This window comes from Macadamia integrifolia, unplaced genomic scaffold, assembly GCF_013358625.1.
Source record: "Macadamia integrifolia cultivar HAES 741 unplaced genomic scaffold, SCU_Mint_v3 scaffold_190A, whole genome shotgun sequence".
NCBI lineage: Eukaryota > Viridiplantae > Streptophyta > Magnoliopsida > Proteales > Proteaceae > Macadamia > Macadamia integrifolia.
Genome location: NW_024870637.1, coordinates 216,501 through 243,755, shown reverse-complemented (window position 1 = coordinate 243,755; position 27,255 = coordinate 216,501). Strand labels below are relative to the sequence as shown.

Below are 27,255 nucleotides of genomic sequence, written 5' to 3'. Positions count from 1 at the left end.
CTAGGTTGGATTAAAGAAAAAAAAAAAAAAGTTGTGGGGTTTTTAGGAGGTTTTTCATTTATAGAATAAGGGGGAAAATGCACCTGGAATGACAATTTTGTACATCCAACTTTCCACAATTTCCAGGACTCGTTAAGTGCATTAACGTAATCAAAGAGAAGTCTATGTGCTAAAACTGTAATCTGGAACTCCATACGCACGCAATAAGCCGATTTTTCAAGTCTCCCAACTCCTGTCCTCTGCAGTCTGTGTTTCACAGAGAGAGAGAGAGAGAGAGAGAGAGAGAGAGAGAGACAGAGAGTGGGAGCGCAATGGGGGAAACAAAGATGGTTCACTCACCACTGATTACTTATTTCTCGATGCTCTCTCTTCTCACTCTATGTCCTCCCTTCGTTATACTTCTGTAAGTCTCCCTCTCATCCACTGTGAATCTATTCATTTATGGAATGGATTTTTTGTTTCGTTTATTGGGTTTAATCCTACTTCTTTTCTTTCCCTCTGATTTTTATTTTTTTTGGGGGGGGGGGGTGGGGAATCTTGATATTTGGATTTTGGATGGTGAAATCAATTTTATTTTATTTTTTTTCCTGAATCTGTATTTTTTTTCAGATCCCTTCACATTTGAATTCTCGTTGGGAAGGAACTGTTTGATAACTAAATCTTGACTGGATACTGAACTGCAGATTTATGAACAATTTTGAGGTTTTAGAAGTTGTAATTAACAATTTTATTGATACTTTAATTTATGATATTAGGGAGATCTGTGGGTTGTTTATTGGTAGTGGATTCAGTTTCCGTATCTCATTCTGATGCGCTGTTAGGAGCATTGCTGCATTGCCGAATCATGAATATTAGCTCTGTTTGAGATCATCTTCAACTGAACGATTAGACTTGATGCATTCGTTTGAAACAAAACTGGGATTTGATTTACTGTTTACGTCCTTTACATTGCAGATGGTATACGATGGTTCATGCTGATGGGTCTGTTCTTCAAACTTTTAATTACTTAAGACAGCACGGTTTGCAGGGATTTATAGACATTTGGCCAAAACCAACTGCTGCTGCATGGAAAATCATTGGATGTTTTGCAGCGTTTGAAGCTGTGCTTCAACTCCTCCTACCTGGAAAAAGGGTTGAAGGACCGATCTCTCCAGCAGGGAATCGACCTGTCTACAAGGTACTATGGTTAGACCACATTGTGACGTTATATAATTAATGAATTGCAGCAGGGAGTGTAATTTTTATGTTTTCTTGCTTGTAGGCAAATGGTGTGGCAGCATATGCAGTAACTTTGGTAACATATTTCTGCCTGTGGTGGTAAGTGCCTCTGCTGTTACTTTAGGTTCTTTTTTTGGTATTTCAGGTGGCATTGAAATTTGAATCCTTGCAACGAGTGTCCTTAGTTCCATAGCAAATTAGTTACATTTTTATTAGGAGATATATGGGGATTACAATACTGCTCAATATTTTTAGCATCTCTGGGTTTATGATTTGTTGGTTTTAAGCAAAGTGCTAAATCTTGCACTTATGAAGGTTGGCAAACTAGATTTTATTCATGGTGCAAGTTGATTTTGAAGATTTGGTTACATGGTTATGTCTTCGGCTGGAGGTATTTTAATTCTTTCGGATGAGCTTCATCATGTATCCTGTCTAAATTTTTATCAGATGTTTATAGTGCATTTACTCCAGATTAATAACTTTTTCCAGAGTCCCTTGAAATTAAAGGGTATCATTAGCACTAAATTTCATCCACGAGTACCTAATTAGTTCTATTTTCTGATGGTTTAAGTACTGTTGAAGTTGAATTGTTGACTGAAGTTGACATGGTCCCACTACTGTGTTTTCAGGTTTGGAATATTCAACCCTGCTATAGTTTATGACCATCTGGGAGAAATATATTCAGCACTTATTTTTGGAAGCTTTATCTTCTGCATTTTCTTATACCTCAAAGTGAGGATTTTGACCATAGTGACTAGTATTCAATTGTTTCATTTATTTCTTTATTCAAATTTCTGTATTGTTTTCTATTTCTAATACACATGTTTTATATTTCCAGGGTCATGTGGCACCTTCTTCTTCAGATTCTGGATCGTCAGGGAACCTAATTATTGATTTCTATTGGGTGAGCCTTTTCAGCTGTCTGTGAGCTGCTTTATATATCTCGTTTACATATTTTTTTTCTGTTTTGCTTCGTAATGCATGCTATTTTGATCTTTTTAAGGATCTGAACAAATTTATATGCTATTTGAGGTAAGTTTTCTAATCCTTGAGAAGAGAGATGAATGCCATAGGGCTGTAGGATGTAGCACTTGGAACATTTGTCTATTGAACTTCTTGTAAAAAGGAGGTGCTTTGTAATGCAACCCCGGGTTCCAAAACCCTATTTTTTGGTCACTATGGGTCCACTATAAAAAAAGAGCAAGCCAGTGCACAAGGCTCCCGCTACTGCAGGGTCTGGGAGGGGCAAACGTAAGCATCCTTACCCCTTGCGTCGCAGAAAAGGCTGTTTCCAAGTTTTGAAACTAAAATGAAGAAATTCTCAAACAGTAGAACGAATGGGATGTCGTAATTTCTGGAATAGTTTAGCCCCTTAAGAAGAAAGCTGGCAAGTGTAAGGAGCAAAAAATAGAATGTGAGACGAAGGACTTTTCATAAAAGGTCTCAAATCAGGTTCCCTGTCTGCCAAATCTATGAAAACCAAGGTTTCAAGGATCAACAGTTCCTTATCCAGATTGCTTGATCCATATTGAGGTGGGCTGGAACTGATGCAATATGTAATACACAGTAAATTGTCCAATCACTGGATGATGTAGGGAGGGGGGACCCAGACAACTAGGTTTCCTACAAGGGGTCGATCCACTAGACAAGGGATACTCAATAGGTCTTGAATTGGGTTGGGTTCACAGTTGCTCAGCAAAATACAGATTTAACATGCAAGAATATTAGACTAATTAACAGGGCAACAACAGTCAATACTAGTCTAAGCATGAAAAACACTTAAAACTACTCAAGCGTCAAATGGGGATATGGGGAAGGGAACATGGCAGCAAATATGTGTTTAAGTTTAGCACAAATCAATCAAGACATTAAGCAAGATAAGTAAACGAAACAATATCCTAAAATCAGCCAACTAATGAAAGGTAAAACAGCAGGAATTTCTTTAGGATAACAGTAAATAATGGTTTGAAAAACAGAGTATATTTTCAGGTTTCAGTGTGGGGGGGGGGGAATAATGAAGATAATAGGCAGCCAATGAGTGTGGAACAGGGGGGTATTTACCTTCTTGCTATCCGAAGTCTGAGGAGAAAAGAACTCAAGATCCTCCAAAATTTAGAGATGCAGTCCACCTGATTTGAAGCAGTGGAAGGTTCAGCTTGATGGTGTAATGCTCGGCAGCAGCCCAACTTATTGACTAGGAACTCGGCAGCAACCCAGGTGGGGTTTTCTCGATGGAGGTAATCTCCAATGACTGAACAATGGCTGCAATATGGCAGCAGCAACAGAGAAAAACAGAAAACAGAAAAGAGAGAGATGAAAGTCAAGAAAGCGAGGGGGAAAGTCGAGAAAGAGAGAAAGAGTATGGGAGAGAGTCGTGAAGGGAAGGGGAGGCGAGAATGAGAGTCGAGAGAGAGAAGATCGTGAGAGAGAGGGACGTTGGGTTTTTGCTTTTAATAATTTCATTCAATAATTCATTAACTAAAAGATGGCCTATGGCCTTACACTTATAAAGAGTAAAACTACCAAAAATAAAAGAGTTATTTAGAAACTCAATCACTGAAATAATAAACTACTTAATAGACCAATAGAAAGAAATTTCTAATTTCTTAATTATTCAAACAGCTAAATAATACTATGAATTAAAATAAAGTAATGAAATAAAATAGGATCTGGTGGGATCCACAAGGATCTGCCGAATGGGAGGAAAAGGGGGGGTCGAACCCAGCGCTGGGAAGGCTGGTTTGACTCCCTCTCTCTCCTTCTTCTTTCTTCTTTCTTCTTTCTTCCTTCTTCTTTCTTCTAGCTTTCCTCCTGCCAAATGGAATGCATTTTTGGCTGGGTCTTGCACCTACGCCGCTAGCATACGTGGATGTCCCCATCACTGGAACTTCTGAGTGCTTTAGAGTTGGATTGGTTGATCGGAACTGATTTTGATCAGGCTTAACTGGGCCATTCCTTGATCTGATCCCTGATTCCTGATCAAGATGGCTTTCAAAATACCTTTTTCCTTGTTAGTTGTTACTATATCTTGTCCTTTAAGTAGTAAGCATTCCCAATATCTGTTTACATGTAGAATTCTTATAATGGTTTTCTTGCATTGTAAAGTCATTCAATTTATTGGACTAATTTGTTCTCAAATACTACATCAGATAGAGACAAATGAATTCTAATGTTCTCTCATCGTTGATGCAGGGGATGGAGCTCTATCCTCGTATAGGAAAGCATTTTGATATAAAGGTTTTCACCAACTGCAGATTTGGCATGATGTCCTGGGCTGTTCTTGCTGTAACCTACTGTATCAAACAGGTTAGTTTCTGTAGTACTGTTGCTTAATGTATGTGTCACAGGTTCCTGACTTGCATCAGATGGCTTCTCTTGAAATGGTCGAGTCATTACCAGTTTTGGATTCAAAACCCCCTGTGTTTTTCTCTGAAATTTTTGCATTTCTCTGCTTTTCTCCGCATTAAGCTTTTAGGTGGAAAATGTAACGTTATTATGTTTATTTTCTTCTTTGCCTTGGGAAATTATCTTAGCTGCATTGTGAAATCTTGTGCATATCTCTGCTTTCACCTCTCATTTTATGCAGGTATAAGTCATTCACAGACTTTGAGGCAGCAAGGTTCTCTAGTTTTTAAAATAAGTAGCCAGAGGAGATTTTATCGCTTCTGTTATGTGCATGTTGTTTAAAATCAACAATGCTTTTCTTTCTCTGGATAATAAATGAACGTGCTTAAAAAAAATTCCAAACCATGTTTTCTAAGTCCTGAACAGGTAATACTTTTTGTTACTTTAACTTATCAAAGAAAATTATTACTTATTTGTTGAAAATGGAATTGGCAACCATTAGTGAGGGATCAATTTCATTTTTTAATTACTATCTTATGTTGTAAAAATTACTATGTAATTTGATATCATAATTCTAGTTAAGAATAACACAAGATTTTGAAAAGTTTAAAACAAATCAAGAACCCTAGAATGAGTGAATTGATAGAACAGATGTATTGCAATCCTAATTATTTTTCTTTTTCCCTCCCTTTATGTGGATGGTCTGATCCATTTCAAAAAATCTATGTACATGATGGTGTTGATGATTCATGTCACTTGCGCTTAGAATGATTTTCTTATATGTGGTTGATAAACTACTTTCTGAACATGATTATAGTGTAATTTTAATTTCTAGAGCTTTTGAGTAATAGAAAATAACATTTCTCTAAAAAAATTGATTTTAGTACTTTTTAGTGTACTCTTTGCTTAGAAGAGGACTGCAATCAATATAGAATCAGAAGTTTAGAACCTTGTTTGTGCTGTGAGTCTTGGACCTTGAACATACCACCAACTCGTAATTCGTTATCTGCTTTTCAACAAGACATATTTATGCAATCTGAAAATCAGATTACGGATCTCAAATGCAAGCAGATCCAATGATCAAATCTGTGATCAGGTTTTACATAAAAAAAGCAACTGCTTTGTTAAGGGAAGAAATCAGATTGATGGAAAGGGAGGGAAAAGAGATAAGATCGATCTGCTTGAGGGGAGAAAGAGAGGAGAAGAAATCAGGTTTGGGATATCAATCTCATATGCACTGCTCGACAACATCAAAACTCGTAATGAAATTCATATTCTTTACTCATTCATTTACTAAGGCTGCGTTTGGTAGACATTCAGTTCCAGAAACGACGTTTCATATAAAAAACAGAATGTTCAATTTCTGTGTCGAAATGCCATTTTAAAAATAATTAAAAAAAAAAAAAAAAAGTTTTGGTGAACCTGTTAGGAACATTACCTCTTTGTTACCGCTTTTTTTTTTTGAAATGAAACTGAAATGACAAAACCTTAGTTCCATCAGTTTGCGTTTCTAGCTTTTTTTTTTGCCTTCTCGTTCCAAAAAAACCAAAAAACACCAAGTTGACACCAAACGCTTTATTCCATCTTTTGTTCCCATAGAACTTAAAAACGTCAGAAACGTTTTTCTGGATGACATCCAAACACAGCTTAAATTGTTGGATTACAAGCATATTTATAAAGAAGAAATTGCACCGAACAATGAGCTTAAGCAAACTTAAATGAGGAAACCAAAACTGGAATATTCTACATCTCTAATCCCTACCCAAAATAATAGATTACTTAATATTCTCTCAAATGACATAGATTTTCCTTAATATCTTACTGAACAAACAAACTGGATTGGAATCAGCTCCTTGTGGTCTTGTATTTCCGATGGGTCAAACTGTTCATCTAAATATCTGTATCAATTCTTCCGTTGTTGAGAAAAACTCGCTTTCGAGTCTTGTAGAATGAGAGAAATAGAAGAGCTATGGAGTGTCTTATGCTCCTCACCAATGTCACAAATCAAGTTTGGTAAATAAAATGTTGATGACGTATTCTTGTGTTGAAATATTTGGGGAATAATAAGCTCAATATATAGAACATCCATCACTGCAATAGAGTTTGTTGTTGCTTCTCCCATGTTAATAATTTTGTCCTCTTCACCTTTACTTGTCCCACATCAGAGTGGTCTTTCTCTTGTGTTGACCCTTTCAGGTCTTCCTATAGTTGCATTGTTGGTGCCCCTTCCTTTGGCTCTGAGCATACTTTGTCAAGCAGTCTTTAAAGAATGACTGTCTGGTACATATGAGAAGGCAGTAGGGTGCACAAAATTTTGTTGCAATTAATGACTGCCCTTTGTGCTTCCAACCTCTTTAATAATACGCTTAGAGGATCAAACACTTCATAATAATAACCATCATAATTTTGGGAAATTAAGAATTCGAAGAAGACATAATCCTCAGACTCAATGACAATCTTATTGGTATTTAATAATATCTCCACCATAGACTGTGAGACGAAATTTTCAGCTCGCCTTCATCTGTGAAGAAAATAATAGTTTTTCTATTGGACAAATGATCTCTGCTCTTTAAAATGTAAGTATCCATGGTTAGGTTTAGCTTTGATGTCAATTGATGCGATCTGAAAATCCAGATTATGGATCTCAGATGCAAACAAGCCCAATGATCAAATTTGTGATCAGATCTGAGATAAAGGAAAAAACCAAATTGATGGAAAGGGAGGGAGAAAAAGACATTAATCTGCTTGAGAGGAGGAAGAGGACTCGATCAGGTTTGGGATATCAATCAACTGTACTGAAATAAATAAATAAGAAAAAAAAAAAAAAACCATTCTTTACTCATTCATCTACTAAATCGTTGGATTTCACCTATTTTCTATAAAAAAGAAATTGTACCCATTAAGTTAACTTGTAACAAACTAAACAAGGAAACTATAGCTAGAATATCCTACATATCTAGCCCCTACCCCAAAATAAAAGATGACATAATATTCTTCCAAATAAAATAACTCTTCCTAAATATCCTACTGAACCAACAAACCGGTTTGGAATTGGTTCCTTATGGTCTTCTAGTTCTGATGGGTCAAACTGGTCCAGCCTAAATGTCTGCATCACGGATTATGCCAAATGCTCATGGACATAACGAATCCGAAATACTCATATGAAGACTGATACAGAATCAGGGCTATAGCTCTTCGTTTATTGAAATTCAGACAAGAATGCAGGTGCTGATACACCCTCTGCAATAGGCCGTTGATACCATGCCTTTACTATGGGTCTTTTAACATAAGTATCTTCTGTTGGTCCACATATCTAGCCAAAATCCAAATATTATTGAAGTTTCTTATGCTTTGATTGGTCAGCTCCACACCACAGATTCCCATGCTAAGAATTAAATAATAGTCAAATGGTTGGTTTGGTAAAATATGTGCATATGCATTGTATTTATGTTCAAACTAGTACATTTCAAATCTATACTTAATGCAAATCGTTTCTTTTTTTTATTTTTTTTCAAAATTAAGTATACTGTTGATTCCTTTAGTCCTATAGATAAAGCTACATAAACATTCAGGCTCATAAAATGCAGCAAAGCCCATCAAAGTTAAACAGATGATGGAGCTATAAAGGTGCAAGAGTCTAGAATACACACACACACACACACACACACACACACACACACACACACATATATATGTATATCTGTGCCTTAAATTTCTTATTATGAGTAACTGCTGTCTAGACTTTTGGGGCTGTAACTCTGCAAATCTCGCTTTAGCAGGGTGGACTGGAAAGATTTCTAACCTCTGGCTTTTTTTGCACAAAATGGCTGCCCTCAGACTGGAAGCTGTCTTGGTCCTATCTTGACTTATTTTGTATTATTCAATCCCTTATTTCTGGAGGTTAATTGTTATGATACTTTATTCAACTTAACAGTATGAAGAGCAGGGGAGAGTAGCTGACTCTATGCTTGTAAATACTGCATTGATGCTTGTTTACGTCACTAAGTTTTTTTGGTGGGAAGCTGGATACTGGAACACAATGGATATTGCACATGATCGAGGTTTGCAAACTGCTTTTTTTCCTTGCTGAGGTTATAATGTATCATCTATGTTGTTATGTTGAGGTTATAAATATCATCCATTAGTGTTATGCTGAAATGAGGGCAGGCCACGGCACAATGGTAAGGTTGCTCCGTTTCGACCTAGTGGTCGCGGGTTCAAGTTAGTAAATAGCCTTTATACGAAGCGGGAGTAAGGCTGTTTAAATTACGACCCTTCCTCAGGCCCCACAGTGGTGGGATCTTTGTGCATGGTGCATGCCATTTTTTTTTAGTGTTATGTTGGTTATAAATTTATCATCTATAAGTGTACTATGGTATAAAAATAAAGATACCGTGGACAATCTTGGGTTTATGGATTGACTATGCTACTCTGGTGTATGTCCAAAGGCCATCAGGTGCCTAAACTCTACAACACATTGCATGATGGCATTAAGTTTGTTGATGCAACAATATGTGACATGATGCAGTTGTATTAGATAGTAATCCCGTATGGAGGTCTATGCGTAAGCTTGAGAGGCTCGTAAGGTTGGGCCTTTTTTTTAGGTTTCATTGTAATGGGAATAATGGGATTAATTTATAAGCCCATAAAGTGGGGATATATAGTTAGCACCGGGATTAGTAGTTAAGTATTTGGGTTAGATTAGGATACTTAATACTTAGATAGAGTTATGTTTTGAGTTTATTTACCTTATTGTGTTAAAGTGATTAAGAGTCCTTTTATAAGTTTAGGAATTTTAAGTCTTTATAGTTGTAATCATAATTGTCACGGCGACAAGGCGAACCAAGGCGGTGGAGGGTTGTCTAAGCGCTTAGGCGAGAAGGCGCCTTATTTTTCTTATTTTTTAACATTATTTAGTAAGCTATATATACCTTGTATCATAAAAAATCAAGATTAAGCAACATCAAGTCATTAAAAATCAACATTTAGGCATATTAAATCATAAAAAATTAACATTAAGTCATATTAAGTTATAAAAAATCAAAATTTCGAGAAATGCTCTGGTTCTATAATAAGTTTGACTGGTCAAATGATATTATTTTTACATGAGACTTATTGTATCAGTTATAATATAAAATCAGCTTTCCAACAAGTCTAAGATTACTTAAATTTGAGTTGTAATGACAAAGTTATGCTCTGGTCAAACTTATTTTTAAGTGCGCGAATGCTGTTAAAATCACATGAATGAAAATAATTTTATGGATATCAAAACAAAAAATTATTTTACCGGATTTTTGGTTTTTAGCAATGTTTTAACATGATAGAATTTAAAAAATTTTCATAATTGAGAAAAAATCTAGCATTTAAAAGTTGAAAATCGCCCCTATAACCAAAATCTAGTTTTTCTTCTTGGATTGGGGGGTTGACTTTTTATCCTTTTGGAATTTGATTTGTAAACTATTTTTATTGGATTCAAATAGGGGGTATTTGCTTATTTATGAATAATATCTTAAGTAAATGAAATAACAAATATAAAAAACATTTACTTAAATGATATTTGGTATAAATAAGTGCCAAAACACAAGGCGGCATATAGTGCAATAAGGCGACTGTCGCCTAGGCACCAGGCAAATCGCCTGGACGCCTAGTCGTCGCCTAGGCGATGCCTTGACAACTATAACTTGTAATACCCTCTATCAATTAAATATAATATGGGTAAAGAATTGAGTTTTTTTTTTAGGACTTTTGGTGGTGTTGAGCAGTGCATCCTAGGATTGGTGGTGTTGAGCAGTGCCAACTGCCAAGAGGGAAATCAGTTTGATTTTTTGGGATTTTTCACCAAACCTATGAAGCATCGAGGGGATGGGAAATGGTCCAGAGAGTCTTTCCTAAGGATGCAGGAATGAAACTAGGAGACCTAGAGGCTATTATGGTTGGAGACAATCTTCAAACGAAGCTTTAGGATACCTGTAGAGTTAACGTCCTGGATCCAAACCTAAACTCCCTCCTGTTTAGGAAGACACATAAAAGACCAACTGATGGGTGGAGAAATATGGAAGAATCTCTACCTTTCCAAAGGAAAGATCACAAAAGGGATTCCACTTTCTTATGAAGGATTGAGGAAATTTATACACACCCGACCAGTAGATGTAGCAAGATTGGGGCATAGATTTGATGAGCTCCAGTCGGCCAGCAAAGTAAAGAAGCTTGTCCTTCCAAAGTTGAAGCCTTTTTCTAATGAGGTCCAACATAGGAGTACAGTGATGAACAGTCAATTTGGCAGAAATGAGGGGAAGGCCCAAATATTTGACAGGGAGAGACTTGAAGGAGAAACCAATAAAAGTAAGGAGATGGGCTTTGGAGTCTTTAGAGACACTAGAAAGGAAGAGATGAGATTTAAGAAGGTTGAGGTAGAGGCCAAACAACTTTTAAAGAGGTGGAGGGAGTAATGATTCGATGGATTGTGTGTCAGCCTTAGAGAAAATCATGTGATCTTCTGCAAAAGTGAGATGAGTGAGGCTAAGGGCTTTACACTTAGGGAGGGGGAGATGGGGTGGTCCGTAGAATCCTGAATGGATCTAGAAAGGACCTCAAGGGTAAGGAAGAAGAGGAATGGGGAGAGTGGGTAGCCTTGCTTGGTATCAGCTAAGGAAGAGAAATAGCCAGCTGGGCTACCGTTGACAAGGACATAGGAGCAGGGAGAGGAGATGCAGGAATAGGTCCAATGGATGAAAACCGGGGGAAAGGACATGCCATGGAGGACATTAGTGATGAAGTCCCACATAATGGAATCAAAAGCTTTGTAAAGGTCAATCTTTAGGAGTGCAGCCAAGGAATGGGACTTCGGGTTGAAGCCGCTCACAACTTCATGATACAAGAGGATGTCATCAATGATGCTTTTACCTGCTATAAAAGCAGATTGATTAGCACTAGCGGGAGTCAACTATCAATTGAATCTTGTTGGAGAGGATTTTAGCAATGAATTTGTAGAGGAGGTGTAGAGGGAAATGGGTCTGAAATAGACATAGAGGAAGCTCCCTCTTTCTTGGGGATAAGGCATATGAGGGATATATATCAAACCATTATCCTTTCATAATCTTCTTTCTTCTCCTATTATGCTATTTTGTGGACTTAGCCATGTGCATATATACATAAATGTTTTTTTTTTGGGTGAATAAATAATTAATTACCAAAAGGAAAGAAAAATGAGGAATATAGATGCCCTAGGGCAAAAAAGAGAAAAGGAGCCACAAGAAAGGCGGCAAAACCCTACGGGGGAGAAGAGAAGAGGAGGGAAGACCCCAGGAGACAACAATAAGCTTGATCCTTGGGGAGCCGGGAACTGGGCAATGGGCAAGTAACCGAAGCTTAGAACCAATCTTCCAAATCTTATTAAAAGTTCAAGAGTTGGAAGTCCATTTATAGAGATTTTATCTATCTAGAGGTGGTCAATGATGGCATAGGAGGCAAGCTTTCCAGCAATGTCACAGATCGAAGAGCCGGAAAATGTCATATCTATCCAAATCCATTCTCTACAAAGAGGCAAGGGGCATATCCTACCAGGCCAGCAAAGACTGACCTTTTTCCAGATAGAGGCGGAGAAAGGACAGTTGAAGAAGAGGTGGTTGGAATCTTCAATGTCGTTCCAACAAAGGCAGTAGTAGGGACGGACAACAATGCGATGGAATCGAAGGAAGGATTGGGTTGGGAGGTGGCTGTCCAAACAATGAAGTTGTTTCTAGGGATGAGACCTTTGAATCAGACCACTTTATGCCAGAGCACTCGTGGGAGGGGAGTGCAAATGAATTTCCAAGCAGAGGAAGAGCTAAATTTGCCAGAGGGGGAAGGAGACCAAATGATTTTGTCTCCAAGAGATAAGGAGCCAATCGGGAGGGGGGTACGAAAGGCCAGATGCTGAGGGCAAGGGAGGGGGCGGACCACATGCCATTGGAAATGATGGAAACAATGAAGAGTTTCTAAGAAGGCTCGATGAGTAAATAGATCTGGCACCCAAACCAAGAAGTGAACTCCAGATGGATGTCAGTTGTATAGCCAGAGGGACATGGAGAGACTGTTAGAGATGGAGGAGTGAATGACATTGAGAGCAATATGGAGAAGATTGAGAATATTACACCAGACGTAGGAGGCATTTGTGTGAAGGGGGGCTGTCTTGATAGAATCATTGTGGAGGAGGTAAGAATTGACCCAAGAGACCCAGATGCTATTATGCTTGGAAGCAATCCTCCAGATGAGCCTGAGATTATTAGCAGAATTGACATCCTAATTCTGCAGAGACCAAGCCCCCCTTCAAGTTTGGGACGGCAGATAGAAGACCAACTGATAGGGTGGAGTAATCTGGAGGTGTCAACCCCTTTCTAGAGAAAAGAGCATGTAAGAGATTCAACAGCTTTTATGGTAGCTGAGGGAAGCTTGAAAACGCCAGACCAATAAATGAAGCAAGATTGGAGAACTGATACGATGATATAGCCATGAATATATTTGTCCAGCCTCTTTTGTTGTTTTGATAGAAAGAGTAATGTAGGTTGTACGGCTTTGTTTTACTCTCTAGTCTCTAAACAATTTATACAAAGTTTTTGAGAATGGATATATTTCTGTCACTTTTTCCTTGAGCAATTTGACAAAACTTCTTTGTCTTGTGTGTTATTGATACTTTTTAAAAGATTAGTAAGTTTCCTTTTGTACGAGACGAAGGTTGCATGATTCTGAGGTTGATTTGGGAAAGTTGCCAGATTTACCAACATGGGTATCAAGTTATCATGGATTTCTAATTTTGGGAGGTATTTGGGTGCTTTTGTAATTTTGATACAAAAGTTGAAGTCAGTCCAGTTAGTTAATGTAGAAACGCAACCCTAAAACGATGCAGAAGATAATGGAAAAACAAAACAAACAATGCACACGGATTTTACGAGGTTCGGCAAGGTTGCCTACGTCCCCGGTGAGATGATATCCTGCTTCACTATCAATGGAGAATAGGGTTACAACGCTCGTCCTCACACCTCTCAGTATTGCTTGCATTACAGAGAAAGAAACCCTCGCTACAAATATATAGCGTAAAAAACCCTAATCCGGATTAAACTACAATTGCCCCCTAATCCGGATTAAACTACAATTGCCCTCAAATAAAAAAATTCGAGCGGGGGACTGCGCCCCCTACACCCCCTGCTATGCAAGGGGGCCTCCTGCCCCCCTTGCAACCCCCACGGCCCGCTAACCGGCTAGTGGGACCGCCGTCCTGGCTGTCTAGGTGCTGCACCAGTACTCCCTGGATTAAACTGCGATGGAATACAAGACATCATACACCAACAGTTAAGTTGTCTGGGAATTATCGAGGTGGCATGTGTCACCTAGCATTTTGGGACATGACTGACTGACCGAGTCATTCATAAGTCAATTACTTAGCTGCAGCTAGTCAATGACCTGAGTCAACTTGCTATGTCTGACTAGTTGATGACTTAGGGATTTAGCATTTGGGGATATTGACATTATTATTTTGTTAGGACTTTGTTTTCTCTATGTCTTGTAATCTGTTCACCAAAATGTGGTTTCATTTTTCAATTTTCCTAACATATTTACTTTACTACCTTAGTCATTTGTTAATTAACCCAATATCATGGTCGTAGCCTTTGGAACGTTGACTCCTTAATGAAACAATAATTATGCATGCATTACCTAAAAGAGATGAAGATAGATGATAAGTATGGTCAAATCACTTCTTTTCTCAATTTCTTTCTCCTGGAGGTACACTGACAATCTTACATGTTCTCTGTCTCATTCTTGCAGCTGGCTTTTATATTTGTTGGGGATGCTTGGTTTGGGTTCCTTCTGTTTATACTTCTCCTGGCATGTACCTAGTCAATCATCCTGTAAATCTTGGTATTCAGGTAAATCAGTAGGATCATAGATCATGAAATGGAAGATATCGATATAAAATATTATTCCTCAATTTTGGAAGTGTATCAGCATCAAGCCTATAAAGTTGGTGTCTGATTAGTCTTCCTTTATCAACAATCTTCATGGCTGATGCCTGACTACTTAGTTATTCACCTTCTTTGTGAACTTATTATGAGGTTTTCTTGGTCAGACATTAGAAGATTTGATTCCCTATTTCTATCTGGACCATATACTTCTGCTCTACATGTCAAAGGAATAGAGAAGAGTTAGGACCTATTCTTTGGGCCAATAATGCAATCAAAGTACAATAGCCACCTAAATCAAAAGGCCTATTTTGTGGATCGTGTCCGAATTTTCCTGACCATCCAAACAATTAGGGGGTTTGTTCCGGTAACATCCCACCAATACAATTTTTCCAGAATTTGTTATTTAACATTTTATTATTGGTGGGATGTTCTGGGAATGATCCCAAGCCAGCTATACCTGGTAATTGGGAGGAGGGGTTCTGAGTACCTTGTTAGATTCATTTTACACTTCAATCTTTTTGGTTGTGAAAATAAAAATCTCATTACTGAAGAAGAAGAGAAAAGGGGGTCCCCAAGGGGAAAAGAATATACAAGTGACTAGGCCCAAAGAAAAAACATTATACTCTTCATCTTAAACTTGTTCATTTTTGTAAACCGGGTGGGAAAGGATGAAACTCCCCCCATCTTCTAACAGAAACTCGATTTTCCTCCATTCTAGTTCTTATATGAAGACATATTTTAATTTTAACTTTCCTGATGTAGTAACAGCTTTGTTCTTCTGTCGCCCATTTTTCCAGCTTGCACTTCTTATTCTTGCTGCTGGTATTATGTGCATATATATTAACTATGACTGTGACCGGCAAAGGCAAGAATTCCGCAGAACAAATGGAAAGTGCTTAGTTTGGGGGAAAGCTCCATCCAAGGTGTTTGTCCTATTCCTTGTTTTCTGATTTTGATTCAATCTATTGATTCTTTTGCATGTGTATTGCCATTCACCTCTGCCCCACAAAGAATGCTAATCCTATTCCATTACTCTGCAGATAGAGGCCGCATATCGTACCACAAATGGGGAAATGAAATCTAGCCTTCTTTTGACCTCAGGATGGTGAGCTATCTATATAGTTGAATATCTTGTGGGGTGTAAGTTGAAACAATGCATGTTGCCAAGTTTTCCATTTTGTGTAGTACAATCCCCCCCTCACACCACCCCCACCCCCCCCACCCCAAAAAAAAAAAAAAAAAAAAAAAAAACCTTTCTTTCTGGCATTATTATCCTTTCATTGGACTAAACTTTGGTTTTTGGTTTGGACTCATTTGACATTAGATCCCGCTACATGGTTCCTGCAGGTGGGGTTTATCTCGTCACTTTCACTATGTACCAGAAATATCAGCTTCTTTCTTTTGGACAGTACCAGCTCTTTTCAACCACGTGAGCATTTCAAGCTCTGATAGTTCTTTTCTATCTGTAAACATTAGGGATTATCTTGATTTATATTTATATAATTCTCTTTGATTGAACTTTTACAGTTTCTACCATACTTCTATGTGGTGTTTCTGACAATCCTTCTTTTTGACCGGGCCAAGAGAGATGATGATCGTTGTAAAGACAAGTAAGCATATAAACTCTGATTAACCTAGTTCATCATCCCCCAACACCACCCCTCCTTGATTGCTAGTATATCTTCTAAATTGATATGGAAACCAATGGTAGACTAGAGCTCTTGCCAAAACAGCTTACCTTAATTCTGACTTGTTTGTTTAATCTGGATTTTTTTTTCTTAATTCCTGTTTTTGTGGTTGTCTTGTATTTCATTTTATGAGGAACATAGTGTACAGAATATGTGTGGGATGTGCAAAATATTTGAATGGTAGACTTTTTACCTTCATGAACTCTATCCAGAAATATTAAATCAAATAAAAAAGTTGGTTACTCTACAGTGACCAATAATTGTGTAGTCCCGCTGGTTTCATTTTTGTTTACCTGTATCTTTTCCGTATTCGTCATATTTCTAGTTGAAGAAAGTAGTACCTAGGGAACCTAAATAGGCCCAGCTTCATGGTTTTGGCTGTAATCATTTATGTGGTAAAATCCTGGTTGTTGTCTTCTTGTCATGTTTGTCTACAGATATTTTGCCGCCTTTTTATTTTTTCCTCCCTCCCCTTGATTTTTTTTTTTTTTGGGGGTGGGCGGGGGGGGGGGGTGAAGAAAAGAAGAGGTAGTACTAGGTTAGTTTTGAGCTAGCATGACTTCCAGGTATGTCGTTGTGCATATATACTGGCATGATCCTGGTTTGGTATTTCAGCTTTTCGTCACTGTCGGTTAATACACCATGCTAATAGTAACATTTTCGAACTAGAAAGTGATGAGCCCCTGTTGACAGGTATGGGAAATACTGGAAGTTGTACTGCAATAAGGTTCCTTACAGGATCATTCCAGGAATCTACTGATGAATTTTGGATGGACAAAGCCTGCTCCTTGTGAATCGTCAATGGCATATTGTGTATGAGTGGCTGGTAACTTAGTGATCTACTCTTACTAATTACCGTTTCCTTCCAGTTAATATTATCTGCCATGAGCTCAAGTGCTTGTATGTTTCAATAGTCTACCATCATGTATAACAGAGATTTCCTCTTTCAGATTGCAAACGGATCAGAATCGATATCATAATTTTTCTATTTATATTTACATCACATGAGCAACACGCATCTTTCCCTTAGATATTTACTTATCAAGGGCATTTTTGTTTAATAGGTTCTGAATACGGACACCTACCAGTCGAAACTTGGATTTACGTTTCCATCGTAGTTTTAATTCTGTAGCTGAAGCAGACAGTTGTTTTTGTTCTTAGCTGTATTAAATAATGATTTTAGTAGTTGGTCGGAGCAAGAAATGACTTTGCTTAATGACTGGCATTTTTTGCATACCAGACACTGTCCTGGTGGCACAAAATACAAGGAACGGTGGGGGTGCCATTCAGCATTGGGAGTCTTGGACACTGTCCTGGATGTCCCTTTTAAAACACTTGTCTGAAGCACTTTTAAGCCTCTGATGCTGATCCGTTGTTAGCCAATAATGTGAGGAGTTTTAGGGTCTGTATGGCAGTGTTCAAAAGAAACACTTGTGGTGTTTTTATGCTGATATGGCCAGTCCGCCCTTGTTTTGGTGAAGCTATAGTCTGAATTGAGATGCCTAATCGTCTTTCTCCTGTATCCTCCCCACTGGAGTTTTCCCTTCATGTTTTCCACTGTTAAAATGCTTAAGGAAGGCTTTATTTGTGAATGTGTACATAGACGCGATTATTGCTCCACTTAGATGATGGGTCATGTGATTGAGATACTTTTTAAAATTTATGTAGATAATTGTTGGGATCTTTAATCGGTCTAAATGCCAAATTGGAGTTCAAACATGCACTTTTCAGAGAAGTTACTGTTTTAATGGAAAGTTTCCCAAGAAAGACATTGTCCATATTTTAGCACTTTCTTTAACTGAATCAGAATTATCCAACCAGACCCAGTTGGTTGAACAGGTCAGGCATCTTGAAAAGCAATACTGCGAGAGTGTTGATCCCCCCCCTGTTGTTGGGGAACCCATCTTGAGGCACCCAGGTGGTGCCCTGCGTATCTAGATGATTAGGTTAGTTGAACCATCCAACCAAGGATTGCTAGACTCGGAAGCTGACCAAAACGGCCTGTTGCTGGTTGAACCATCTTGTCTAGGATAACCATCCGTGCCCTACAACGGCACTCCCTCTGTGTGTCTCTCTCCCCCAAACAAGGGGTAAAAACGTCTTTCACATAAGAGAGAGAGAGAGAGAGAGAGAGTCATATGGTAGCTTTGGTGTAGGCCACACTCGTAGGGAAGTGTGATTGAGACATAAGGTAAGGGACTTCTCTAAGGGATCCAAGGAGCTTTGCAATTGGGTGGTCAATCCGTAAATCAGCTCATCTTCATAGAGCCTAGGGACCAGAGAATGATCCCATAGTTGGGGGGCCTGTCTTAACCCGGACATGGGATGGATTCTATGCTTTTGGCTCGAATGTTCCAGAGCCAGATGAGGTTACATGGCTTTTGGACTGTTATTTGATATAAACAGTTTTATTAATGGACAAAGTTTAGTTTTATTAATGGACAAAGTTTTCTTTCAACATGCGATAATGTATCAGAGGGAAGTGGCTCCTGTACCCCTTTTCACTGTCTATCTTATTTCTTTTCTTTTGCATAAAAAATAATAAAAATCAGGCGGAACCTACTTCAGCATAGCTTGGGAGATTCTTGACTGTCTAAAGCATTTGAGACTTTCAGCTGAGAGATCGGCAAGTGGACTTGGCTAAGAACACCAAATATTTGAACTTAATTTGGGGCCCTCAATCCTTAGCGTCGAATTGTCTAGACAATGAGTTCTGGTATATGGTTGGTGGCTAGCCTGTACCCAAGTAACTGCAATGAGGAAAAGAAGTAAGCTAAAGCTCTCTGGAGTTGCAAAATCATTTTACAAGGATTGCCTTTTATGTCTGCGAGTGATTTAATCTCAGTAACTGGACCTTAAATTCACAAGACCGAAAAATTTTTGTGGCTTGGACATTTTTTTAAGGGCTAAATATTTCTCGAGCCATGGTGAAGCAGAATCCCTTGACCGTGACTTTCAGATGGTCAACAGGGTATCGTGCAGCAGGGGCAGGTATTATCAACTTCGCCCAATAAAGCATGATGCTTTTTAGGACACTAGGATGGTGGCTGAACCCTTTCACAGTAAAACAAGAGTGCCTAAAATAGACTCACAAGCTTAGATTCACACACTAAATTTAAGCATAAACTGATCATCAGAGGAATTCCATGTCAGTGCAATGACGACAGTTTTGGTGGGAGGTTCATCTATTGATACAGAACAAATCACACCAGATGGCATCAGCTTCTGCATGGGAGGCTATAACATTATAATCCCAGCTTGTGTTTCACCACACCACACCAGTACCTGAATTAAGAATTTCAACCTCTTTCAGAACATGGTTTTGTTTAAATCTGGGAAATTCCATAAACATGGGAGGATCTGTTGCTTAGAGTGGCATCCCGGTCAAGGCTAGCTTTTCTCAAATAAAGCTTCATTCCAAATTGTCCATAAAAACCAACAAAGATTGTCCCACCCCAACCACCCAAGATTATTATCAAAGGATTTAGGAAGACTAAGGCAAGCCCCCATCAAATGGTGCAAAAAGTCCTGCAAAATTCTCTACAATGGCACCCTTTGGACGTGGTTGGAGTGCAATGTCAGACTCACCGCGAGATTAGCATTCCATTTCTTATTGCCTATTTTATATGTCCACCAAATGATGAATGATAAATCATATCTACAGCATTCAGTAATCACACTATGAAGGAAAGAATTGAATACAAAAGGCTTCATTGGTTAGGATCAAGTGCCCAAGTCAATCAAAATTGTTAATATCCGATGAAAAATTGTAATGGATTTTATTTGGAACAACAGTGCTTTTCACTTCTTTTGGTATTAATGCAAAAGAAAATGCAAAATTGTCTCACATTCCTTGCTTTCACCTCACACATCCCTCCCTCAGTCTAACCAAAATAAATAAATTTAAAACATTTTTCCTTCTATGGTTTGAATCTAAAACGACCCACCCCCCCAAAAAAAAAAAAAAAAAAAAAAAATCCAAAGACTATGTAAGCTGCTCTCTTTTCAACTTCACTGTCAAATCTTTTTTCCTGCTACTTTCACTCCACAAACAGGGCCACATTTTGCTTTTAAATTGTCATTCTGGAAGTTTGGCTTTCTAACTCAACGCAAGTTGTTCAATGATAAAATAAAATATTATCCATATATCACGCATTTTCCAAACAAGAAGCCAATTCTACATCTTCCAAACAAAAAAGTAAATTTTACATATATCTAAAGTAAATGAACATCATACACATGCTGAACTTTTCTCCCCATACCACAAAAAGAGCAGGCCTTGTTCTTTCAGTATCATTGTACTTCCCTAATTTCCAATCCTTCTCCACATTCTTAGTCTGGAGCCAAATTATATTTATACTTCAAAACAAATTAAAATTGAACTTCGACAGCAACAAATTTTTGTTGTATATGTATTCACTGGCGAATACAATCACGCTATCCAACATAATAACAAAAAATTGAGATCATTAAAGAGGCTGTATTAGGTTAATTAGAAAATTTATTTAGATAATACAATGGAACAATTAAAAAAAAAAAAAAAAAAAAAAAAAAAAAAGCCCATCTGAAAATCAAATTCACGAAACCCACCAATTTAAAGATAATTTTTTGATAGATCACCAAATAAAAGATGTTAAATGCTCATTAACTATCTACAAGTGTAAACAGTGTTTTATGTTTGATTCCAAATACTGCCATCAAATGATGTGATCACTTCACTATGATTGCCTCATGCAAGACAGAGGTACTTCTCTCTTTTTCATTATCTACTTCGATAGCCAAGATTAGGAACTAAATGCAACCACCAAGTTACCCCCAAAAACAAAAAGGCCAAGCATCTTCATGGTTAAGCTGAGTACCATATTTCACCTTGGCTAAGCAGAGATATGTATTATCAGTAGACCCAAATTGAGCCCTCAAGTCCCATAGAGTTTTCACTTCAAAGGCAATTGAACTTGAGCTTCCATTTCAAAACATCACGATCAATATTCTTGGACATTAAAAAAATAAGGTTATTTACAGAACCGTCCCCTTGAAGCTACCGTTCTCTCAAAGTAAGTTTGCTTCTAGAGACGTCATGATGATAAAGATTGGGAACTCATATTTGCAGCTTTGCAAATCTCAAGATTGGATTTCATAGAATAAGAGGGAAAGAGGAATGCTCAAAAGCTCATTTTTATTTTGGACCATGAATGGTAGTAACAAAATATATATACAGGTGAAACAACGCTGACCTTACATCTCCGATAAAAGATTGCTTATTTTCCGAAGCTCCTTGAGAGCCGCCATAGCTGTAACTTGCCCTTTTCCTACTAGAATGCTTTTAGAGAAGTTTTCCAATGACCCCCTATCTTGCTGGAAGACTGATTCAATCACCTGCCAAAAGTTTCAGGGTTACCAACTGCTACTAGTACATACCTATCAGTGATGACCTTTAATACAACTGAAGAGGGATAAGAAAAAAAATTTACCTGAATATTTTCTAGCATAGAATGTCCAAGATTCCTCAATGTGGGAATCACATTATTGTCTACCGCATCACCTGAGCCACTAATTCCAGATGAATCACCACATCTATCAGTTGCCAATGAGACTGAGATTTTGTCCAGACTATCTCCTCTATTTGTGGATTTTGATCCCTCCATAGCACCTCCTATCACAGAAGCGCCTTCACCAGTACCCCGTCCCAACTTCCACAACCATTGAAACTTACCAGACAGCTTGCGATCCTTCATACTTGTCACCTGTTTCTCTGAATGAGGTGGATTATCAGAAGCAATACCAGTTTGCTCTGGATTGTTGAGTTCATCATCATTGTCATCAACAGATAAATTTGAACCCACACTACTTTTCTCTGATTCATTCTCATTGTCAATAGCTCTACTACGAGGACTTGTGGAAGCAGAAAAAATAGTGGAATTCTCTTCACTACCAGTATGTCCACTGGAACATGGTTTCTCACTAGTGAAGTCTTTCTCAGCACTTCTTTGTTCAGTTAGATCATCATGAAAAATCTTTTCTTCCACCTCAACTTCGACAGAGAGAGGATCCATCAGACCAGAAGCACCACTGTGCCCCACCTTCCCCATATCTACATCTGAACCAAGCTCTCGGGAAAGATCCTCTAATAAACTTCGTTTGACAGAGGATCCTGAGCATTTTTTCTCTCTCTCCATGTTTGAAGGTGATGGGTCTGATTCTGCTCTAACTAGGCTCAACCTGAATCTCTCTGATAATCTCTTTTTGCCAGATGACACTTGTTTCTTCAGGCTTCCTTGCTGAGTTTCTTCTGCCTTATGTAACACTCTCCACTTCTCTTCCCAATAACTGTCAGGAACCCTGCTCAGTGGGGTTCTTGGAGAAACTGAACCAGATGGAAGGCTATAAACCCTACCAACTGTTGTTTTACTCCTGTCAAAAGCACCAAACTGGGAAGGAGTCGAGGAGTTAATAGTATCCAAAGCAAGAGCCTGCAAAGACTTCGCCTTGTCCATCAGCCTCTTCACATTTATGTTCTTTGGAAAGTTCAGCAACCTCTGGAGACAGGTTGTAGCATTTTCAGTGGCAAGTAAGGAGGATCTCAAATAAAGAATCATCGAGATTGCCATTGCTGAGATGAATGCCCCGCGAGGGGAGCTGAGGACCCCAAAACTAGACCCAGTATCATCTGTGACATCTGTGATTGATTTACTGTTGTCTGATGCAAAAATATCATCCCATATTATCAAAAGGTCTTCCAGTAAGAACTCACGTCCAAACAACACACGAAACCACCGTAAAGCAAAGTACTGCGGTTCAACCCCAAGCTCAACTAGGTGGCTGTGAAGAGACATGTCAACAATAGAAAGCAAATGATACAAAGCAGAAGAAGCTTCAATTACTGGGGGAACGCCTGAGTGAGACCTGATGGTGGGGGAGGGAGAGAAAAAGTCTGCCATGGCAACTGCACCACTTGCCCCACTCATTAACACATCGAACATGCAATATGCATCATGTTCCATAAATCTCTCTGACAGGAGAATACCTAATTCACCTTCTGCCCCATAAGCATCACTTAGTAATACAATGGTTTGTATTTTAGGATCAAGCTCATCAAGGCTGCTGACTTTGTTTGCATCTCTATGTAAACTGGACTCCTCTTCATCAATCCCCATGGCCCAATTGGAGGAATCTGGTGTCTTCGTTGATTTGTAACTAGTAACAAGATCTCCCTCAGGGAAGGGCAGGCCATCAAATTTGTCAACAAAATGGTCCTCATAGAGCTTCCGTACTTGAGATAGATGCTGAACATCAACATGGAGAACATACAAGAGGGGAGCTAAAAGTTCATGCATCCCTACAACAACGAAGGAAAGGGGTCAGTAAGAGCACACACACACATGCATGCATTCATGCATGCTAACACAGAGAGAGCCAAGAACGTAGGAGTTTCCAAACCATCCAAAAAATATGATGATCAGAGAAAATGATGATGTGATTAATATGCCCACCAATAAACAAACAGTCCTTGTAACTCATAGAAAAATACTTGAATTTCCATATATGCAACATAATCCATTCACAGATAAAACTAATATAAATCCTAAGCAACAAAAAAGGAAATCATTTCATTTTAAAACAAACTTGCCTTGTCTGTAACCATATTCTGGATGATTAAGGGACCACAACAAAAGAATCCTTCTCAACATGCCCTGGCATGCTGGAGTCTGGAAGTAGCTTCCATGTTCTGGATACAAACGTGACAAATCCTGGTCAACAATTTTCTCCAGCTCAGCATTCCGAAAAAAGCGGCCCCACATGCTATCTGCATGGAATAGTTACAAGTTAATCAATACATAAAGTCCAGAAAGCCATGACAATTCCAGTCAGATTTCTATTTAAAAAAAAAAAAGTGACAACCATTGCCACCATGATCTTAAACATCCAAAGCACCTCAGGTGCCCCCTAAGATACATACTTAGCAGAAAGAGAAATTATATGGTGAACTGATAGAGACTCCGTAGTTTGAGGATACAGAGAATGTAGCAGATGATAACTAGGCAGGCTTTGCAAATAAATTTTCTAACAAGAGACTTTACTATATGAGTACATTCACAAAAGACGTGTTTTGAGAAACATACCTGGATTTTGTGACAACGGATTCTCCATGGCAAGATCTGGGATGATATTTCCATCTTTAGGAGGATTCACTAGAAGGCTTCTTCTCAGACCAGCATACCTGTAAAGAGAAACTACTTAACTTTAAATAATAACCTTCTATTGTGATAAAGCTGTAAAACTCTGTTGTTCACAATACCACGAACTAAAGAATTATGTTTATAAATAGATAGACATTAACAACCTAAGATGACACCCATGTGGATAAAATGCATATGATGCAGTTATGTAGGCATCATCTTCAGTGATTTTAACATAATATATTAATATTTTTTCCAAATTAATACTCAACAATGAAAATGGATAGTCTCTGTTACTATATGTGAGACTTGGGGACATTAAAAATGGAGACGGGTGAGAATACACTTTGGCTTCCAGCACAATGAGTATAGCCACTGTATTCTCTCTTTGTAAAAATATTGGTTGCCTCACAGAGACCAAATAGAGAAACACCAGAGAGAATACAGTTCCTCAAGAATGAAGTCCATATAGGTGTATTAGATGTATAGCACCTGTAGAGGTACCACCTTGACCTGGTGGCAAGGTCTTCGGTTACTGTAGCAGAGACCAGGATTTAATCCCACCTTCTGTGGGGGTTGGGTTGGGTTGGGTTGGGTTGGGTTGGGTTGGGTGGGGTGGGGTGGGGTGGGGTGGGGTTGGGGGAATTATCCTTGTAGGGAGAAAAACGAATGGCACTTGTTAAGAGGACCTAATGAATAAAACTAGAACAGAGTTTCGATTTTTTAACAAGCTTAACCTAAACTGAAGATGTAAATACTTGGATAAATAAATTCTGGTTCCCTCTGCTCGATTTTTCCTCCTTTATTTCTTCTTTGATAAATTGCCCCCACTCTATATGTTGCACCCAAACAGCTAATATCAGTCCATTTCCAGAAGCCATATTGAAGACATAACCAAGCACCATCACAGTTACTGTTAAAAGAGAGTAAACATTATGAATCTACGCCAGTAAAAGAGTTCCCAATAAAGTAAAAGTCGGCATCTCTAACTCAGCAATTCCCTTTTCAGCTCAAAGCCCAAAAGAATATCGTTTTGATCTTTACTAGAGAGTAGAAATACATCGATACTAATCATAATTAACAGCAACAAAATCAACATTCATAGTTCAAATACTATAAGCAATATCACATGGAATGGATCACCACTACATGGAAATCAACTTGATGCTCTCATGCTCAAACTCAAGTCCTGAAAGAACTCTACATACATCAAAATTCCAGCAAAAAGAAAAGGACCATCTAATGTAAAATTTCAAGCGTCAAAACCTTCGTCAAGGGGATTCAACACTTTTCGGTTCGTCTTTTCTTCTTCCATTATATATGATCATATTTCAAACAACAAACAACATCCAAAACCTTATTCCAACTTAATGGGGTCGGCATGTGATCATATTTCAAATTCAGGAAAAATCATTATCAGAACCCCCATGCCATCAGACCCATCAAAACATTGAAGAACCCCAAAATCAAACAACAGGAAATAAATAAATAAAATGGAAACCCTATCAACAAAAAAATCTCTTCACAAAAACAAGAGTGCCTGTATCCCACCATTCTAGCTCAACTAGATTACCTCCTTCGAGAATCTGCTGTGACCCGACGAAGTTCTTCAATTGAAGAATCCGAGGAGGGCAAAATCCCTAGATATATACGCCATTGAACACCCCTGAGACCCGAGAATCGAGATACTCCACCACCTCCTTGAGGAGAAGAAGGAGGAACCGGTGACCCAGACGGCGATTCAGGTGATGTCGGCTCAGTCGGAGCTGCTGGGCACATAGTTCTGTTGCGATTCCTCACAGACCCAAATTCCCAAAATTTTCCTGGAATAGACAAAAACATGACTTATAGAGAAAATTTTATAGGAACAACTCCAAAGCCTCTAAAATTTCTTGTTTTTGCAAAATCTTTCAGTGAGAAAACGAAAAGCGAAATGGGTTATTCTGCTGTAGACATGAAACGACTGGAAGAAAAAAAATTCAATATGGGTTGAATTGAATGAAACAAATTTGAAGGAAAAACACAAAACGAAATCACATTGAGAAGTCCATGAGAGAAAAAGAAGAAAAGGAGGAGTCCCTGTGGGACTCAAATCTGGTCCAAGGAAGGAATTGATAAGGGAAAATTGGCGGAACCCATTAAGGAAAGAGAGACTTACGTTGTTGGGTAGACCACTGGCGGAGCCTCTGGAGGATTTGAGAGACTTACGTCGTTGGGTAGAACACTGAGATGGATCCTATGTTTCTGTCTTCATTTTGCCAATTTTTTTTGTAGAGAGACAGAAAGGGGGAAGAAAATAAGAAGTTTGTTTCTTCACCCAAAAGGTCATCTCAGACATTGGTGAGCTGTCATGATCTATATACCACAGAAGGATGAAAGAGATAAAATATAAAGAAAATAATGGAAACAAAAATAAAAAAAGGAAATTTTGTTGTAAAAAGCATTATGATGAGATGAATGTTTATATATCTGAATTTTTAGTCATTAGTCAGTACCATGTTAATCTTTATGGGTTTTCATTCTCCCTTTTTAATGCGAAGTGTCAAATGTCTAAAATACCCTTCTAATATTTAACCCTAAAATTTTAAATAATTTTTCTTAATATCACAACAAAAGTTTCATGAGAAAAAGAAGGCCACCATGTCACATAAGGACCCCTACATCAACATGGGTCCAATGAAATTTTACACATAAGCATACACTAAGGTGACCTTGTAGGGGGATAGTCATTTTCACCTATCAGAAATTTCAACCCAAATCTTATTTAAAGATTAAAGAAAAGACAGGCGAGTAATCTAATCGCATTAGGGTTCTCTCTCCTCATTTAATAGGCATGTGTGATGTCAACATAGAGGCAATGTGTCCTTTATAAATATTTATTCATTCAAA

At 38.2% G+C, this 27,255-nt stretch overlaps 2 protein-coding genes across 4 annotated transcripts; one reads left to right on the top strand and one right to left on the bottom strand.

The window, feature by feature from the left end:
- The first annotated feature begins 195 nt into the window (after window positions 1-195).
- Window positions 196-17,787, top strand: LOC122071172 (7-dehydrocholesterol reductase). 2 transcript variants are annotated; one of them, XR_006138076.1, is made up of 14 exons: window positions 196-403; window positions 955-1,177; window positions 1,262-1,317; window positions 1,848-1,950; window positions 2,057-2,122; window positions 4,411-4,524; window positions 8,498-8,624; window positions 14,365-14,465; window positions 15,299-15,424; window positions 15,542-15,606; window positions 15,849-15,930; window positions 16,029-16,111; window positions 16,883-17,015; window positions 17,254-17,787. XR_006138076.1 is itself a non-coding variant. In XM_042635490.1 (13 exons), the coding sequence occupies exons 1-13, from the start codon at window positions 312-314 to the stop codon at window positions 16,947-16,949; spliced, it is 1,305 nt and encodes a 434-aa protein (XP_042491424.1). In that variant the 5' UTR covers window positions 196-311; the 3' UTR covers window positions 16,950-17,187. The 2 variants fall into 2 exon arrangements, 1 of the variants encoding a protein (XP_042491424.1); XM_042635490.1 differs by lacking the exon at window positions 17,254-17,787 and having other exon boundaries at window positions 16,883-17,187.
- Window positions 17,788-21,150: 3,363 nt separating this feature from the next.
- On the bottom strand, window positions 21,151-26,691 carry LOC122071190. Of its 2 annotated transcripts, XM_042635509.1 has the most exons (6): window positions 26,525-26,691; window positions 25,940-26,189; window positions 24,310-24,407; window positions 23,817-23,993; window positions 21,661-23,525; window positions 21,151-21,565 (listed from the first exon to the last, which is right to left on the bottom strand). In XM_042635509.1, the coding sequence occupies exons 2-6, from the start codon at window positions 26,143-26,145 to the stop codon at window positions 21,425-21,427; spliced, it is 2,487 nt and encodes an 828-aa protein (XP_042491443.1). In that variant the 5' UTR covers window positions 26,146-26,189; window positions 26,525-26,691; the 3' UTR covers window positions 21,151-21,424. The 2 variants fall into 2 exon arrangements, with proteins under 2 accessions (XP_042491443.1, XP_042491442.1); XM_042635508.1 differs by lacking the exon at window positions 26,525-26,691 and having other exon boundaries at window positions 25,940-26,502.
- Between the last annotated feature and the right edge of the window lie 564 nt (window positions 26,692-27,255).

Bases quoted from the DNA above. Each gene is read 5' to 3' on its own strand.
- LOC122071172 (XM_042635490.1), top strand. From the start codon at position 312: ATGGGGGAAACAAAGATGGTTCACTCACCACTGATTACTTATTTCTCG. The intron at 4,525-8,497 runs GTTAGTTTCTGT...TCAACTTAACAG, and splicing joins TAACCTACTGTATCAAACAG to TATGAAGAGCAGGGGAGAGT. The intron at 15,425-15,541 runs GTGTTTGTCCTA...ATTACTCTGCAG, and splicing joins GGGGGAAAGCTCCATCCAAG to ATAGAGGCCGCATATCGTAC.
- LOC122071190 (XM_042635508.1), bottom strand. From the start codon at position 26,208: ATGTTTTTGTCTATTCCAGGAAAATTTTGGGAATTTGGGTCTGTGAGG. The intron at 24,408-25,939 runs GTAATCTAGTTG...TTCTCTTTACAG, and splicing joins ACAGCAGATTCTCGAAGGAG to GTATGCTGGTCTGAGAAGAA. The intron at 21,566-21,660 runs GTAAATTTTTTT...AACTTTTGGCAG, and splicing joins CTATGCTAGAAAATATTCAG to GTGATTGAATCAGTCTTCCA.